The following is a 17,389-nucleotide window of genomic DNA, read 5'->3' on the forward strand; positions in this document are numbered from 1 at the left end:
TCCAATAGACCTTCTGCTCCCCTCTCTGTTTCTTCTTCTTCTGGAATCCCAATTATTCTAATGTTGTTTCGTCTTATGGTGTCACTTATCTCTCGAATTCTCCCCTCATGGTCCAGTAGCTGTTTGTCCCTCTTTTGCTCTGCTTCCTTATTCTCTGTCATTTGGTCTTCTATATCACTAATTCTTTCTTCTGCCTCATTTATCCTAGCAGTGAGAGCCTCCATTTTTGATTGCACCTCATTAATAGCTTTTTTGATTTCAACTTGGTTAGATTTTAGTTCTTTAATTTCTCCAGAAAGGGCTTTAATATCTCCAGAGAGGGTTTCTCTAATATCTTCCATGCCTTTTTCGAGCCCGGCTAGAATGTTCAGAATCGTCATTCTGAACTCTTGATCTGACATATTACCCATGTCTGTGTTGATTAGGTCCCTAGCCTTCGGTACTGTCTCTTGTTCTTTTGTTTGTGGTGATTTTTTCCGCCTTGTCATTTTGTCCAGATAAGAGGATATGAAGGAGCAAATAAACTACTAAAAGGGTGGCAAAGACCCCGGAAAAATGCGCTGTAACCAAATGAGAAGAGACCCCAAATTGTGGGGGGGAGAAAGGGGATAAAAAGCGGTTTAGAAAAAAAAAGAAAAAAATTAAAAAAATAAAACAAATAAAGAAAAAATAAAAAAAGAAAAAAAATATATATATATTTAGATAAACTAGTCAAAAAACGTTAAAAAAGAAAAGGGTAAAAGTTTTAAAAAATTTAGCAGAAGAAGAAAAAAGAAAAAAGAAAAAAAATTGAAAAAAGAAAAAAATTGAAGTAGCCACAAGACTAAAGAATCATGGGGAGAAAGCCATGAGTTACGTGCTTTGATTTCTCCTCCTCTGGAATTGCGCTGCTGTCTTAGGAATTGAACCTACTTTCCTTGATAGATGAACTTCGTCCTGGCTGGATATTTTGTTAATCTTCTGCGGGAGGGGCCTGTTGTAGTGACTCTCAAGTGTCTTTGCCCGAGGCGGGATTGCACCGCCCTTACCGGCGGCTGGACTAAGTAATCGGCTCGGGTTCGCTTTTGGGAGCTTCTGTTCCCTGAACGCTTTCCGTAGATTTCCAGAGGACGGGAATGAAAATGGCGGCCTCCTAGTCTCCGGCCCGGAGGAGCCGAGAGCCTGGGGCCCCACTCCTCAGTGCGCTCCCAGAGGACAGCACCCAATCACTCCCGTATCCCCAGCCTCTAGCCGCGCTCCGAGCTCACCCAGCCCGCGACCAGTTCAAGGTAACCCAGAGCTGAGAGTTCAGTCCTCGGCTCTGTCTCTGCAGCCGGCTTCTCCGTTCTAATACCTGCGAGCTCTCCGACACTCCGACACCCCCGATCCTTCTGTGACCCTGCGGGACCTGGGGCCACGCTGACCCCGCGTGGGCTTCACCCTGGTTTAGCCTCTGGAGCAATGTCCCTCAGTGGAACAGACTTTTAAAAGTCCTGATTTTGTGCTCCATTCCTCCGCCGCTTGCCGGGAGCCGGCCCCTCCCCCCGCGGTCTATCTTCCCGTCGTTTTAGATTCACTTCTCCGCCAGTCCTACTTTTCAGAAAGTGGTTGATTTTCTGTTTCTAGAGTTGCTGTTCTTCTTCTCTTCGCTCTCCCGCTGGATTTGTAGGTGTTTGCAATGTTTAGATAAGCTATCAAGCTGATCTCCTGCTACCTGATTTAGTCTCAGGCTGCTACTTCTCTGCCATCTTGACTCCTCCCCCCTTTTTACAATTTTTATTAACACTGTTAGATAAAATTTCAAAAATAGAGTGGCTCACTCAGTCGACTTCAAGGTAATGCTAGGTTAAGATACTTTTGAAGCTAGCTTATTTCGTCTTTCCTTCACTGACCTTGTAAGTTCTTTTAAATGCAACAAAATGCAACTCTGTCTTACAGAACTCAATATTACTCTTTGGTTTTTTAGAGATGGGGAGAGAGAGAGAATTTAGTAACAGTGAACATTTATAGGTGTCTGTCCTTCCCACTACTGTACCTAAGTACTCTATAATTCTTTGAACACGAAGGTGAAATTTTAATTTTTTTCTATAAAACAAGTAAGCAAAATTTCTCACCTTCTATTTTACTGAAAGGTCTAATGGTTAATTCTCTTTTCAATAATTTTTAAAAGAATTAGCAACTGTTGTTATGCAGTATGAAATCTATGGACTAAGTTGTAGAGTGATTCCATATATATTAAAGAGATAACATAGATAAAAGTTATTTTAAAAGTGAAGTGCTATGAGATGCCTCGGTTCCTCAGTGGGTTAAGCTTCTGCCTTTGGTTCAGGTCATGATCCCAGGGTCCTGGGATCGAGTCCCACATCAGGCTCTCTGCTCGGGAGGGAGCCTGCTTCCCCCTCTCTGCCTGCCTCTCTGCCTACTTGTAATCTCTGTCAAATAAATAAATCTTAAAAAAAAAAAAAAAAAAAGTTGGGCTCCTGGGTGGCTCAGTGGGTTAAGCCTCTGCCTTCAGCTCAGGTCATGATCTCAGGGTTCTGGGATCAAGTCCTGCATGGGGCTCTCTGCTCAGCTGGGAGCCTGCTTCCTCGTCTCTCTCTCTCTGCCTGCTTCTCTGTCTACTTGTGATCTCTCTCTCTGTCAGATAAATAAATAAATTCTTTAAAAAAAAAAGTGAAGTGCTATGCAAATATAATATGGCATTGTTATTAAATTATTAATCATTAATACTTTCAAAGAAATAAACTTAATGTGTTATTCAGACTCATCTATGGAATTATAAAGTAGTCCTGATATTGTTTCTTTAATATTAATTTCCTTACACTGATGTTCAAGTCATTTCAAGAACAAAATAGGATACGCATAAAGTTTTACCAGAAATCTCTAAATATAAAGTTATGTATTAAAAAATACTAGAAACGCTCCCATACGAGACAGCCCACACACATGAAGCGTTCTTACCTCATCATCCGAATAGCTGTAGGCAGACGCTACGGCTACCCACATCTTACTGGCTACTGTTGCTGCTTGTTTCATACCAGATTTTAGGACATCTATCTTGGGTCCTGAGAGTATATTATCTAGTTTCAGCCCTGACAAAGAATTTACCACAGAACCCAGTGAGCCATGTGGTGAAGAGCGCACCAGGGCCGATAAAGCTGAACGTTCTTTCTGACCGCGAGAAGGCGTCTGTTGCCTGAAATGCCCGGTGAGAGTTTTAGACCTGGATTCTGCGGGGGAGCTCTTTTCGCTTCCGGGCTCTTCCTGTGCTGCTGGACCCTGCTCTAGAGGCAGGCTTGATCTCCTCTCTAAAGGGCGAGTAAACGCACTGGCCGGGCCAGACTCTCTGCTTCCCTCTCCGTGTAATTCCATACTGGAAGACTTGCTGCCCAGGGGGCTCTTCAGGTTCATATAGCTTTCGATTTCATCAGCCAGATTACGTGCAATAACTGGGGAAGACACCTTATCTTCGGAATCTGGAGCTTTTTCTCCTGTACCTTCCGTGGCCAAAAGAGACAAAGGATCTAGTCCAGTTTCAACATCCTCCCTCTCAACAGCTTTAACAACCCCATATAAACTACTTCTCTTATTCATGACATCTCTGGATCCTACTTTTGAGTCTCTGGGCTGATTACTGTCACCGTCACGGTGTAGACTGTCACCTGCATCCTTTTCCACAGGAGTCTGAGCTACACTGTCATCAACCACAAGTTCCAGGAGCTCTTGGCTTTCCTCAAGCATCTCTAAAACCGAGGAAGATCTGTGCTCTGAATCCCAAGTGCTCTCAGACATACGAGTCCTGGTATCACCCAGATGACAACCAACACTGTCAAAGCTATGGGTGCTTGCCACTCGGAGTGCAGAGGCCTTAGGACAGGTCAATGCTGCTGTGAGAATCTTGGCATCTGCTCCCATCATAATAGCCGCTTCACTCGAATTCAAATCCAAGCTGCTCTTCTTAAGCAACATTCCTGCTCGACTTTCAGAACTGAAACTACAACTCCTCTCTGGAAAATGCTTTTGTCTTTTATCTCCTCTATCACCATTCTTCTTGGGGTTAGTAACTTCACCAAAGACTGCCTCTTCACCCGGATCCTGAGTAGCAAATGGCACACTGGATGTACTACCTGAAAGAGAAAAGTACAATATTAGAAAGGAACTCTATTTTCTGATGTAACTTTTAGAAAAGGTTTCTTTTCTGATTTTGGAAAAGTAACACATCCTCAGAGTGAAAGATTCAGAGTTCAAAAGGTACAAAGAAAATATATAGAGAAAAGAACAACCAAAAAGCCTCCGCTCAGTCCTGCCTCCCAGAGATAACACTGTTAATGTATGACCTGCCTCTCACCCTCTACACACACATTTTAAAAATAAGGCAACATACACTGCAGATACCTGTTCTGTTCACCAGAATCTATCGCATTTACCAAATACAGATCTATAAATACATCTTACAGCTGCAAAGTTCTACATTCCATTTAAGAAATATATTTCGTGTTAAATAACTAACCTAAAAAGACAAAATCTCTTCCCTTCTGGCTTTCATACATCTAATTCAATAAATATTTGCTAGGAATCTACTCCACACAAAGTAAATTCATAAACATGGAGGAATTATGTATTTGCTAAAATCAAAGCCTTACTGCTCCAAAGTAAAATAATTCCCCAAAGTAGAAGAATCTAGAGTGGAGTCCTTAGACTTGGCAAATTCCAAGAAAGCTGATAAAATCTGCATAGCTCCAAATTTTTCAGATATATTCATTCCCTCAACAAATACTCAAATGTCTACTAGCATTTACCATATAATGTGCTAGAAATATAAAGGCAAATGAAACAGACATGATCCCAGACCTCTCTCTGAGTTCAGTCTTGTTTGATCAAGTGGAACAAAATTATGCCAGTGGCTGAGGGGGAAGCAAGTAGTTTTTGTTTGTTTATCTGTTTGTTGTTACTGTTTTTAGGGTTTTTGCTTCTTTGTTTAGTTTTTATTTAAATTCCAGTTAGTTAACATACAGCATAATACTAGTTTCAGGTGTAGAATTTAATGATGCAATTTTTCCCCATTCCAAGACCAAAAGCTATTTCCTATTTGAATCATTACCAGAATTCAAGTCTACCCATTCCTATTTAGGATTCTCATTTATTTTTTATTTTTTTTTTAATTTTTTTTAAGGTTTTATTTATTTGACAGAGAGACAGATCACAAGTAGGCAGAGAGGCAGGCAGAGAGAGAGGGAAGCAGACTCCCCGCTGAGCAGAGAGCCCAATGTGGGACTCGATCCCAGAATGCTGGGATCATGACCTGAGCTGAAAGCAGAGGCTTTAACCCACTGAGCCACCCAGGCACCCCTCAATTGTTTTTTAAAAGGCATAGTGACCTAGGAGACTTGAGGGAAAAGTTCTTTAATGAAGTCTTCTTTTTAAAACTTCCAGGTTAATTTCTAGGTTCTTTTTAAGCTTCCAAATTGGTCCCAAATAATAATCATAATCATACCAATTAAACAGAATAAGCACTAAAAGATATTTCACAGCTTTTAGGAGAATTAAATTAGCCTGTTTTACACCTCCAAAATCTGTGCCTGCTTTGCGAACCTTTACCAGTATGTGAGAAACAGATCTTAGCAAATTTACTGGTTCTCACAGTATTTCCAGGAATTTAGTGGCACATTTTTTTCAATTTTAAAATAAATTTGACCCCTGATATACTGGCAAAAGCCCCACTACTCCCGCTTCCTTTCTTATTAGAATGAATCTTCCCAAATCAAGACATGACACGGACACAGGATGAGTAAAGAGGGAGGTAAGCACACCAGACCCCAGATCTTGTCCATGTCAATATTCTGAGAAGATTATAATCCTCTGATGAAGAAAACTTTGTCTTCCTCCTTTTTCTTTTTTAAACCTGCTAGCAACAGGTTTGGAAAATAGGATATACAACATACATATTATTTTTTCAAAAACCTTTTTAGCTCTACCTCTTGAATACTACCTGCCCCCAAAACAAACAAACAAAATGAATTTGGTATCAGTGAATCTAAAAGAAGGAGAGACTTTGGAATAAGGAGTATTCCTATATGAATTTAGGAAGCTGAGCAAATTAATTTCTGTAAGTCATATAATAGATACACTTAAGATAGCTGACTTTAGAGAAGTGAATTATAGTTACTACTAAAAAAGGGCAAGAAACACAAGGCCGATCTCTTTGGCCTTTGAAATCACAGACTTAGATGCATGCTTGGAGGGTACTCAGGAGGCCTAACACAACTGAAAGGAGTGAACTGAAATTAAAGGGAGTCACAGGCAAGAGAGTTATTCATTAGAAATACCTAATCACAAATAAGTGGCTCAGGGGGCCTGTAACAACTGGTCAAATTAGAGACACGCTGGTATTTTTCCACAATACAGCACAGTGATATCAATCTTTTCCTTCCACTGCCCTTCCACTGCCACACAAAAGCCCCCCTGGAATTCAGTAACATCAGTGACCCTCTGTTCTTCATGAGCATAGGAGCCCTCTCATCACCTACCCTGAGAAAGACGGACCAAACTAAGAAGAGGCACCACAACAAGCAAAGGTACTCCCAATAAAAACTAAGCACAATAAATACCCCTCCTTTGATACACTATTTTAAATAACAACTTCTTAACCCATGGAAAGGATTCAAACTTCTGGCTCTTTAGTATGATCATCACAATTAAGTCATCAATTCATGTCATTAAAAACTATTTTAAACATTTGGCCAGCAATCTGTGAAGACTCACCAGTGCTGCTCCTCCTGCCACTGAGGTCAAATATCCCGGATGGAACTTTCACAATACTGCCACCCCATGTGGGAGGCTCGGTGGGACTCTGTGGCTCCACACCAGCTTGGGAATGTTTTGCCCCAACAGCAGAGACATCACACACTTCTGAGGAAAAAAGTATTTGGATGTTATTCCTACTTTTACTAAAACTGAACAGAAACCATATATTGATTTTAATATTTTTAAAAAATATTTTCCCCAAGTGGGAGTGAAGAGATGACTATTTTATCACTAATTTATTGTGTCTCATTTACTTTATGCCATAAATGTTGCCAGTACTGATGCAAATAAGTGCTTTATTTTAGCATCAATGACCCTAACTTGAGCATTCCTGTAAGTAAATTAAAGGTTTTGGCCTCCATTTATAATCCTTTCACTTACAAAGTAGGAGAGAGGCTTGTTTCTGCTAACTATGGAGCATCAATTAAGTAAGATCATTAAAGAAAGTGTCCTTTTGTGTAAAAGGATAGATAGGAAGAACATCTTATTACCAAAAAGCAAGAAAATTCCTCCACGTTTCCATAAAATGATTAATATAAATCACACATACCTCAGTGAGTCCCATAAAAAAAAAAAAAGACAGAAAAACCTTGGACACTGTATCTAACCTACCAAAGAAAAATACCTACTTAGATATTTGAAGGACTTCCATCAAAGAGCATTTTGAAATAAAACAAGCACTGGAACACAAGTCTGATGACTCAAAGTTTAGCCCTGGTTCTATCACAAGATAGCTCTTTGCCTTTGACAAATACCTCAATGGACTGCACTGTCCTACAAACTGAGGGCTGGCCTACAGTCTCTAAAGATCTCTTAAATTCTAAAATTCAGAAACTACTCATTCTTTCTCCATACATCATATTACATAGGATTTTATATGCCCAGACCCTGTATTTCTTTCTTGAAATTATCATCACATCAGACTTATCAGTATCAGTATCACATCAGACTTAATCAGTACAGACTTAATCAGTACAGGGGCGCCTCCCTGGCTCATCCAGAAGAGCATGCGACTCCTGATCTCAGGGCTGTGAGTTCAAGCCCCACGCTGGGTGTAGAGATTCTTTAAAAATAAAAAAATAAATAAACTTAAAAAGAATTAGTAACAGTATTTTTCTAAGAAGAGCAAGTAAATACCAATACTTCACCTTCTGTGTGCACTTCCGTTTTAGATATCACGTCTCTTGCTGCTTGTTCTTCGGGCATGTGAATTTCTGCATCATCCTTCCTAAGTTCATCCTTAGACCCATAGCCTTGGTCAGACTGACCACCTGTTGAGAAAGAATGAAGCTTATAGGTGGAAGCTTTCATCTATGCACAGACCAGCTATAAAATGTCAGAAGAAACCTTCACTGATTTATACGATTTAAACTCATGGAGAAGGAAGATAAGAAAGCCCACGAAGCACGCAGGACATGGTAAACAGAAGGTCAGCAGCCAAGAGCAGGAAGAAGAGGAGCACCAAAGGCTGAAAATGGAAGCACTGAACCTCAGCTTCCTCATCCGCAGATTAACAGATCTGGACAAGATGTTCTGGGAAGTCTCTTTTGGAGTACATATAGAATGCTACCTTTTGTGAAAGAAAGAAGAGGAAATAAAACAAGCATGTATCTGTTTACTTTTGCAAAAAGAAATGCAGAAATAACATACCAGAAAACAACACAACTGGTTAACTACAAGGGGTGAGGGGAAATAGGATGGAAGGGATAAAGAGAGGACACTCCTCTAAATATGGCTTATTGTGTTGTATTTTTATTTTTAGAAATGCATCCATTTTTATACATTCAAAAAAATTAAATCAACAAAACTGGGAGGAAGGTGGTGACTAAAACTGAATGTGAACAGGAACAAATGGGACCAACTGTATTTCAAAAGAATAACCTGGAAGGATCTGGAAGGATGGGGCATGGGGTGGGGTGGGGAGAGGACTCATCCAAGAAACTTTTCAACACGTTATTTTAAGAATATACCCTAAACCTGGGGAAGGGAGATGGTAACAGACAAATCCTAAACTACTTATAAAGCCTGTTTCTCCCAGAATAACAGATGTAGCAATTCTGAAATTATTTTATATATACTGCAGGACTGAGCAAATGAGTAAACGTAATGATGGTTACTGGAAGCAAGATACTTACTGTGGAAGAAGAGAGATTTTTAAAAAATGAAATGAAGGAAGACAAAGAATAACCTGTAAGATTGATATGAGGTTGATATGAGGTTGATATGAAAATGGAAATATTTCTAGGGGTGCCTGGGCGGCTCAGCTGGTTAAGCATCAGACGCTCGGTTTGGGCCCAGGTCATGATCTCAGGTCTTGAGATCAAGCCCTGTGTTGGGTTCTGTTCTCAACAGGGAGTCTGCTTGGGATTCTCTCTCCCTCTCCCTCTGCCCCTCCCTACCCTCAAATAAATAAATCTTTAAAAGAAAAGAAAATGGATGTATTTCCAAAACATACATACATATTTTCTCTTTTTTCTCCTCATATATACATATTTTCCAGCTCTGCTGAAAAATTTTAAAAGCAGTAATAACCTGTAGTGTAAGCATACCTAGAGCCCAGATCTTGGCTTCTAGAATCTACCGCCCATTGAAAGGAACCTGGGATCCTTGAATAAATGGCTGATATCAGATCTCTGGCAGAAAAGCTACAAGAATGAGCCAGGAACATTTTGTTGTACAAGAAAGGAAGTGTTTAAAAACATACTCAGGATATGTGTGAGTAAAATTATTAAACCAAAAGACATAGAATACCATCCTATAAATCTGGATGGAGGACAGAGTTGGCAAATCACTACTTGTTTGTTTGTTTTTTTTTGTTTTTGTTTTTTTTGTTTTTGTTTTTTTTTAAAGATTTTATTTATTTATTTGACAGAGAGAGATCACAAGTAGATAGAGAGGCAGGCAGAGAGAGAGAGAGAGAGAAGGAAGCAGGCTCACTGCTGAGCAGAGAGCCCGATGTGGGACTCGATCTCAGGACCCTGAGATCATGACCTGAGCCAAAGGCAGCAGCTTAACCCACTGAGCCACTCAGGCGCCCCTTGTTTGTTTTTTTAAGATTTATTTATTTGAGAGAGAGCAAGCGAGTACATCGGGAGGGTTCTGAGGGAGAGGAGAATTTCAAGCAAACTTCACACTGAGCTCAGAGCCCCACACAGGACTTCATCTCAGGATCCTGAGATCATGATGTGAGCAGAAATCAGAGTGAGATGCCCAACCAACTGAGCTGCTCAGGTGCCTCAATATCACTACTTTATAGTGAAGACAGTTAAGGCAAGAATCATCAATGGATGCTAAATTTAAAAGAGAAAGCGTGATTAGAAGGAGGGTATTACTGCACAGTCTCAGAGTTTCTTTCCAGACAGCTCATCATCTGCAGGGGCGATCATGATAATGAGGAGGACCTGAAAACTAAGACCAGGTGATCAAAATGAGTATCACCAATGAGAGGTAGACAGACACTGTGTGCCTCAGGAGGAACAATTACTTCTGCAACAGAGACATGAATGTACAGCCCAAGCTAACCACAAGGGAACATCACACAAACTCAAACTAAGAAACATTCCACAAAATAACTGAATTCTTCAGAAAGGTCAAAAGACAAAGAACGGGTAAGGAACTGTGCCCGGTTAAAGGAGACCAAAGAGAGGGAGCTAGAGTCCCACAAAGGACATTACAGCAATTGACAGCACTGGAATGCAGCCTACAGATTAAAGTAGTGTATTGGTATCTGTCTGAATCTGGTTGACTATACTATGGTTTTATCAGAGAAAAACACTACTGAGGTATTTAAAAGGTAGAAGGGCAAGATGTATGCAACCTGCTGCCATAGGACTCAGAGAAAGAATGTACATGTGTGTACAGAAAGAAACGATAAAGCAAACAGGGCAAACTAAGAATGACTCTGGACAGAAATCTGCATTATAACACTTTCATAAATTTGAAATAATTTCAAAATAAAGTTTTAAACAAGTCTTTCTGACTTTCGAGTTCTGTCATTTAAAATGGAAACAAAGACTGAAGACTAAACTAGGACTAACTGAAACAAAGATCCTAGAGAATCCTTATACAGGACGTTAGTGAAAATGAAACAGGAGCACGCAGCTGACCCTTGAACACTGGCCCTCCCGCCCCACACAAGCAAAAATCCAGGCATTAACTCTTCACTCCCCAAAACTGAACTATAACTGTGTACTGCTCATGGCAGCCTTACCGATAACATCAACAGTTAATACATATTCTGTATTCTGCGATTATACACGGTATTCTTACAGTAAAGGAAGCTAGAGAAAAGAAAACATTATTAAAAAGTCCTCAAGTATTTTAAAAGTGCTGTGGTGAGCACAGCATAGAGAGAAGTTGAATCCTCATGTTGTAGACCGGAGACGAATACAACATCATGTATAAACCACACTCAAATTTAAAGAAGGGGGGGGGATGAAAATCATAAAGCAGAGAAAATACATTTATAGTACTGGGTTTATTGGGGGGAAAAAACTGGCATGGAAGTGGACCCATGCCATTCAAACCCATGTTGTTCAAGAGTTAACTGTAGTGCCTTCTACCTTCTGCTGCATGTTATACTGCCAAACTTTGGGTCTGCAATAGAAAAAAAGGACTAAACTTCTTTACATACCCCTCGTTAGAATGATTAATTTGTCAGTTTTTTATTTGCCCCTTAGAAAATCTGATAAGGCATGATGTGCCATGGAATGGACACCAGTCTGGGGACTAAGCAGACCATTAAATCAAGATATGCCCCCCAACAAGCTAAGTGACTCTATATCAGGTACCGAGTGGAAAGGTTCTACAACAGAATCCCTAAAGAAAGAGTAACATAAGCACTTTGGTTGGAAGTCTCCAAAAGTATCAAATGATGCCACCAGAAACTCTACAAGGACACACAATCACTGTAAATTCAGCAACAGGGCTTCAGTCATTTGAAATGTAACTTTAAAGATACATATGGAGGGGTGCCTGGGTGGCTCAGTGGGTTAAAGCCTCTGCTTTCGGCTCAGGTCAAGATCCCAGGGTCCTGGGATTGAGCCCCGCATCCGGCTCTCTGCTCTGCAGGGAGCCTGCTTCCTCCTCTCTCTCTCTCTCTGCCTGCCTCTCTGCCTACTTGTGATCTCTGTCTATCAAATAAATAAATGAAATCTTAAAAAAAAAAAAAAAAAGACACATATGGAAAAGGGATCTGAAGTTTCTTCCCCAACTACTGGAATCTTCATGCCCATTACCCAGAATTACTAGGAGATTTTTTTTTTTTTTTAAACTAAAGGAGGTAAGTTTAGAAGAATAAGGACAGAATTTATTACTATTTTTAAAATTATAATTATTTGGTGAAATGGCTTCATATCACAAAATTATTCCCTTGGGTTTTCTTTTTTTCATAAATGAAGTCCATTTCTTCATAAAAGTTCCTATAAGTTTTAGGAACAAATACAGGAAGAAATAAAGTAAAATGACTTTAAAATTAAAGTCATATAAAAATTCCTACTGCTGAAAGTGAATTTACAAACAGGATTGTAACTTAGAGCTCTACGTTGACTTTTGATGATTTACACATGCTTCTGTAATTATGAGGTAATTTTTAGCACAAGAACTTAGCAAAGCAGTTTTATCAAGCAAAACCATCTCAACAGCAGGAACACTGAAACATTTAATCTCCATAAAACTAGTGGATACAATGATGCTACAAAAAAACCCCAAAGGAAGAATTATAGCAAGGCACGGTGTATTTTCAAATAAGACAACAAATATGCTTTGCAAAATGACAGAGAAATGTTAGCTAGATATTTTCAGTGGTACATACAGGATTACACTTATCTGAAGAGGAAGAAGTCAAGAAAACTGAAATTGCTTTCCACCTATAACAATACTTTCATCACAACAAAAGGTCTCTCCCCCACCCTTGCATGACAGCAAAATTTAACCTAATAAACGGGAAATTACCTGAAGTGGTTAACATTCAAGGGTAGAATTAATGCACACGCGTATCCATAGCTTCACGTCATACAAGTCTGTCTGCACCCCACACCATGACAGCCAAGGACAAATGCAGCACCAAGAAACAGCACAGAGCAAAAAGCAGAGCAACAAAGAGCAGAAAAAAGGAAACTTCAGTTCATCAGATGAAGCACAGGAATCAGACTAAGGATTCTTTTTAAAGAAAAGCTTGAGATATTAACAATAACATCAACAAAAAAGAAAAACAACACAAAAAGAGGGATGTGCAACACACACATATTTGCTCCAGGTGCTAGTGGAATAACGCATATTTCTAACTTGGGAGGACAGAGGGGATGCCCGGAGCTTTGTATGTAAAAGGAGCTTCAGAAGTTTCTCAGATTTTAAAAAGTGTCATTGAAAAGAATGACCATATAAAGAGAATACTCTTTCTCATGGTTTGTGACTTATTTTCTCCCCTCTTTAATATTCATAATCTCAAATTCTTAGTATTTTCCACTTAATGAAAAAGAGATCTTCAATTTGTATCACTAAATTCAAGTCCCTCAGTTCATCATTCCTACAGTTGTATCGTGTACCTTCACAACTAATGAACAAATACAAAGGAGCACCATGCTGGAGCTTTCTGCACAGCACTCCAAAGTTAATTTCTTGTATTTTAGGAAATAAAAAGAAGGGATCTGCAATCAGAGATGTATTTCTTCCCTTATTTATATAAAGTATTTTTACAGTACTCATTGCACAAACTCTTAAGAGAGGAAGGTAAAAGCTTTTTAAAAAGGTAGAGACTGTACAAGAGAGTAAGTGACGGGTTAGTAAAATCCAGATTTTAGTACCTGTGCTAAAGTGATTATCAGTGGAATCAAGCCCGATTAAATCTCTGACGAAGACTGTGTGCTCCCCACTGTTAGCATCATTAGAACTATCCACGCTACCGTGGCTCACCGTGTCCCCATCACTTCCACCTGTGGCATTCGGAGGAGCTAAAGGTAAGGACAACAGCAGTTCAATAACTCATGCACTGACCATTTCCGAAACGAAACACGAATGCCCCACAATTCATTTGCAGTTGCAGAACACTTTCTAAATTTGTGGGGGCAAAATAATTTGGGACTAATGTAATCTCTATCTTTAGTTGTATATGAAAACATCAACCAAAACTTCATTTATGTTTTCTATTTCATACAATTAAACACTCGTATGCCTATATAAAGCTTATGGTTCAGCAATAGAGTATCTTTCCAACCACGTATATTACCTGATAGTGAGGAGACCTGTGACTTTGGCACGGTCTTTTTAAGCGGCTGCCTAAATTGTGCCAAGCCACGTACCACATTCCGTACCTTCGTCCATAAGAAGATACCACTGCGGGTACTGCTAGGCCACGGGCTCTCCAAAACTACCTACAAGTAAAATAATGGTTAAAAATAAAGATTGTTAGGAATACTTTATTTTTTTAAAGAAATACATACATATAAAATACATAAGTCACTATAGCTTAAAACTCTAAAAGAAGTTTGATGAATAATAAAATGTACAAAAATGTATCAATCTTACTAAGCAACACAGGTTGTCCAATGTTAATCCCACTTACCTTATTATAATAACCATAAGTAATAGCATTTGGCTTTATCTTAGCAGTTTTCATTTCAAATAAGACTCTCACTGCTAAAACAGGGTGACCCCAAAGTCCACAGAGCTGCATGACTACTCGATAGCACACCTAACAGAAAAGAACATCAAAGCATGAGCAGTTGGTTAGTCAGTCTGTGGCTCATAGAAATGTTTAAATTACTCAATTCTTCTTCTCAAAGGCATTAAGTACTATTTTATCCTTTGTTCTCTCTATAAATTATTTTAAATATCTATTCATTAATGAAAACACCTCCCGCAACTGTATCACGTAAGACCGACATGCACCTGTGCCATTTGTTTCAGCAAGGTTTACACAAAAAGAATGACTATTATTCCCCATAATTTGAGAAGAAATTTATTTTTTAAATCTAGTATGATTGAAATAACTCTCTCCCAAATCAGGCTCTATATTCTGTGCCAAAGAAATTAAAGACAACATCTCCCGGATGCCTATGTAACAAAAAAGATTTTGTAAATCCACGTCTTAGGAAAGTATGAGAAGAAACTTGAGGGGCGCCGGGGTGGCTCAGTCAGTTAAACATCTGCCTTCTTGATCCCAGAGTCTTGGGTCTGAGCCTGGACTGCTCAGCTCTCTGCTCTCTCTCTCAAATAGTATTATTAGCAAAGGCTTTTCTAAGAATACGTGTTTACGGAGGAGGGCTCAATCTGATCACAAGAGGACAAGTGAAGTTGGAAGATGAAGTCCGAGTCTCATACATCAAAGACACCGTAGAAAGCATGGAGAACAAATGGGTACCGCAAGGGCTCCCGGTGAAGAGGTGAGCCCGCTGACGGGAGCAGTGCTGGAGTGGCCACAGACTCTCAGACAGCATAGTCTGGGTATAAGGAAATACACAGACAGAAGATACTCTTCTTGGGACTTGTCAAATGTGCTCTGTTTATGACAGAGTTGGTTAACAAAAAGGTACTGTAAAGCCAAGTTGCTCTCAACTAAAGGGGAGAGTAAAAAGATTTCAGAAAGGATATTTCAGTCAAGAGAACAGAAGAAATGAAATAGAAAAAGAGACATGAAGAGGCCAAGGGTTAAAAAGATGAGTATCTGGAAGCCAGAAATGGAGAATGTAATTTAGAAACAGGAGGTCAGAAACTGAGAGGAACTGTATAAATGACTACATGAATCCGGGAAACTGAAGGAACTCGTAACATGTGTGAAGAAGGGAGGAAAGAGAATGTAGCACACGAGGGTTCTTCAAGTATCTGAAGAGATGTCACATGAAAGAGGGAATAACAGTCTGTGCAATTCCCGAAAAGCCACAGGGAGGTGAAACTGAGCTCAACAAGAAACACAAACACTTCCTGAACATTAGACCCAAATCAAGCATAGGCAAGATCTCACATGCTACGACTTTCTTTTTTTTAAAGATTTTATTTATTTCTTTGACAGACAGAGATCACAAATAGGCAGAGAGACAGGCAGAGAGAGAGAGGAAGGAGGCTCCCTGCAGAGCAGAGAGCCCGATGCGGGGCTCGATCCCAAGACCCCGGGATCATGACCTGAGCCGAAGGCAGAGGCTTAACACACTGAGCCACCCAGGAGGCCCCAAATATGCATACAAAGTTTTAAAATAAGTATTTCATTCTTCCACGTGTGGAGATGTAATGACTTCAGGAGACTAAAAATCTGTCAAAATAACTCATCAGAAGTAGGAGTACAACAAATGAAGCTCCAAATTTTAAGCTTCCTATCAGTGTTTATTAGGGAAATAGTCTAAAAAAATTTTTTAGCTTACTGGTCATAACTGCTATGTGTTAGAAATGAGAGAACATAATTCCTTGTACCAAAGACTACCAATGAACTTTAATACCTACAGAGGAAAATACTTTTCAGGAAATTTGTATGTACTATGAACTTATAACTTATCAAACAAACTTAATGAAGCACTGTGCTTTGAATTTAGAGTACATTAACATCATTCATAGAGCATACTTTAAAACACTTTAAAAATATTTCACAGAGCACCTTAAGAACACTTTAAAAAATATGCCTTTCACAAGTTAAAACACATCTTAAAACACATCTTAGAAAACTAAATAACTCTATTAGAACAAATTTTTTTAAAACATTAAAACACATAAGGTACAAAACACACAAAAGGTACTTCTGATCAAGTACTTTTAATTTCCAAATAGTTTCATAAACATCAGATGAAAGCAATGCAATCAAACATGAGAATAGATATTTTAGTACTTGTTTTGTAATTTTTGAAGCTTTCATAACATAGTTAATAGAGAAAATGAGTTTTAGTGTCCCCACAAGCATTATCAAATCTTCATATTACATGTGTATATTCGCTTAAGATCTTTTTTATTCTAAGAAAAAATATTAGCGCTGAAGTCTATAATGCGCCCCTCTTCAATCCCATTTCTCTTCTGTCCCTGTGCTTTCCCTTCAGAGACCCATTATTCTGAGTTTTTATTTCAACTTCATTTTAAGTTCTAACCTGATTCTAAAGATCATTTATAGTTATTTTAACACCAAAAGTTATTTTTAAGAGGGAAAACTAGCGAAGACAAAGGCTAAATAAGTTGTCCAGTTTCCTCAACGATTAACTGGACAGTATCACTACCTATCTCTTAGGATGGCTCTGAAGCTTAAGACAGAGTGTGCCCGTAAAACCTTTAGCATATCAGTCACTGAGTGCTCACCTTCCACTGTAAGCCAGGTATTATTCTAGGCACACTGTACATCAGCAGATTTAACCCTCAAGTTAAACTTATAAAGATGGTACCAACTATAACTGTCTACATCAGTGCGGTAATTCTGACCTCCAGGGACAGCTGGCAAGGTATGCAGACATATCTGAATGCTACGTAGAAGGGGGACTGCTCCTGGCATTAGTCAGGCCAGGAGCATTAGAGAGGCCAGGGATGCGGCTAAACATCCTACAATGAACAGGACGGGCCCACGACAAAGGATCATGTGCGACGAAACATCAACAGTGCCAAGGTTGAGAAGTCTGGATCAACATTTTCAGATATATTA

The 17,389-nt window shown here is 39.3% G+C and overlaps 1 protein-coding gene across 3 annotated transcripts in view; it reads right to left on the bottom strand.

Annotated features, from left to right (window-relative positions):
- Positions 1–17,389, bottom strand: part of DENND4C (DENN domain containing 4C) — a 144,461-nt gene that overhangs the window by 31,570 nt on the left and 95,502 nt on the right. For 2 of the 3 annotated variants that reach the window (XM_046023804.1, XM_046023803.1), the window contains exons 18-23: positions 14,345–14,473; positions 14,009–14,153; positions 13,587–13,733; positions 7,932–8,054; positions 6,742–6,888; positions 2,941–4,106 (exon numbers count right to left, since the gene is read on the bottom strand). In XM_046023804.1, coding sequence (XP_045879760.1) covers positions 2,941–4,106; positions 6,742–6,888; positions 7,932–8,054; positions 13,587–13,733; positions 14,009–14,153; positions 14,345–14,473 — 1,857 coding nt within the window. The remainder of the gene's footprint in view (positions 1–2,940; positions 4,107–6,741; positions 6,889–7,931; positions 8,055–13,586; positions 13,734–14,008; positions 14,154–14,344; positions 14,474–17,389) is intronic. The other variant, XM_046023805.1, reaches the window with a different exon arrangement.

Source organism: Meles meles, chromosome 11 (assembly GCF_922984935.1).
Source record: "Meles meles chromosome 11, mMelMel3.1 paternal haplotype, whole genome shotgun sequence".
Taxonomy (NCBI): domain Eukaryota; kingdom Metazoa; phylum Chordata; class Mammalia; order Carnivora; family Mustelidae; genus Meles; species Meles meles.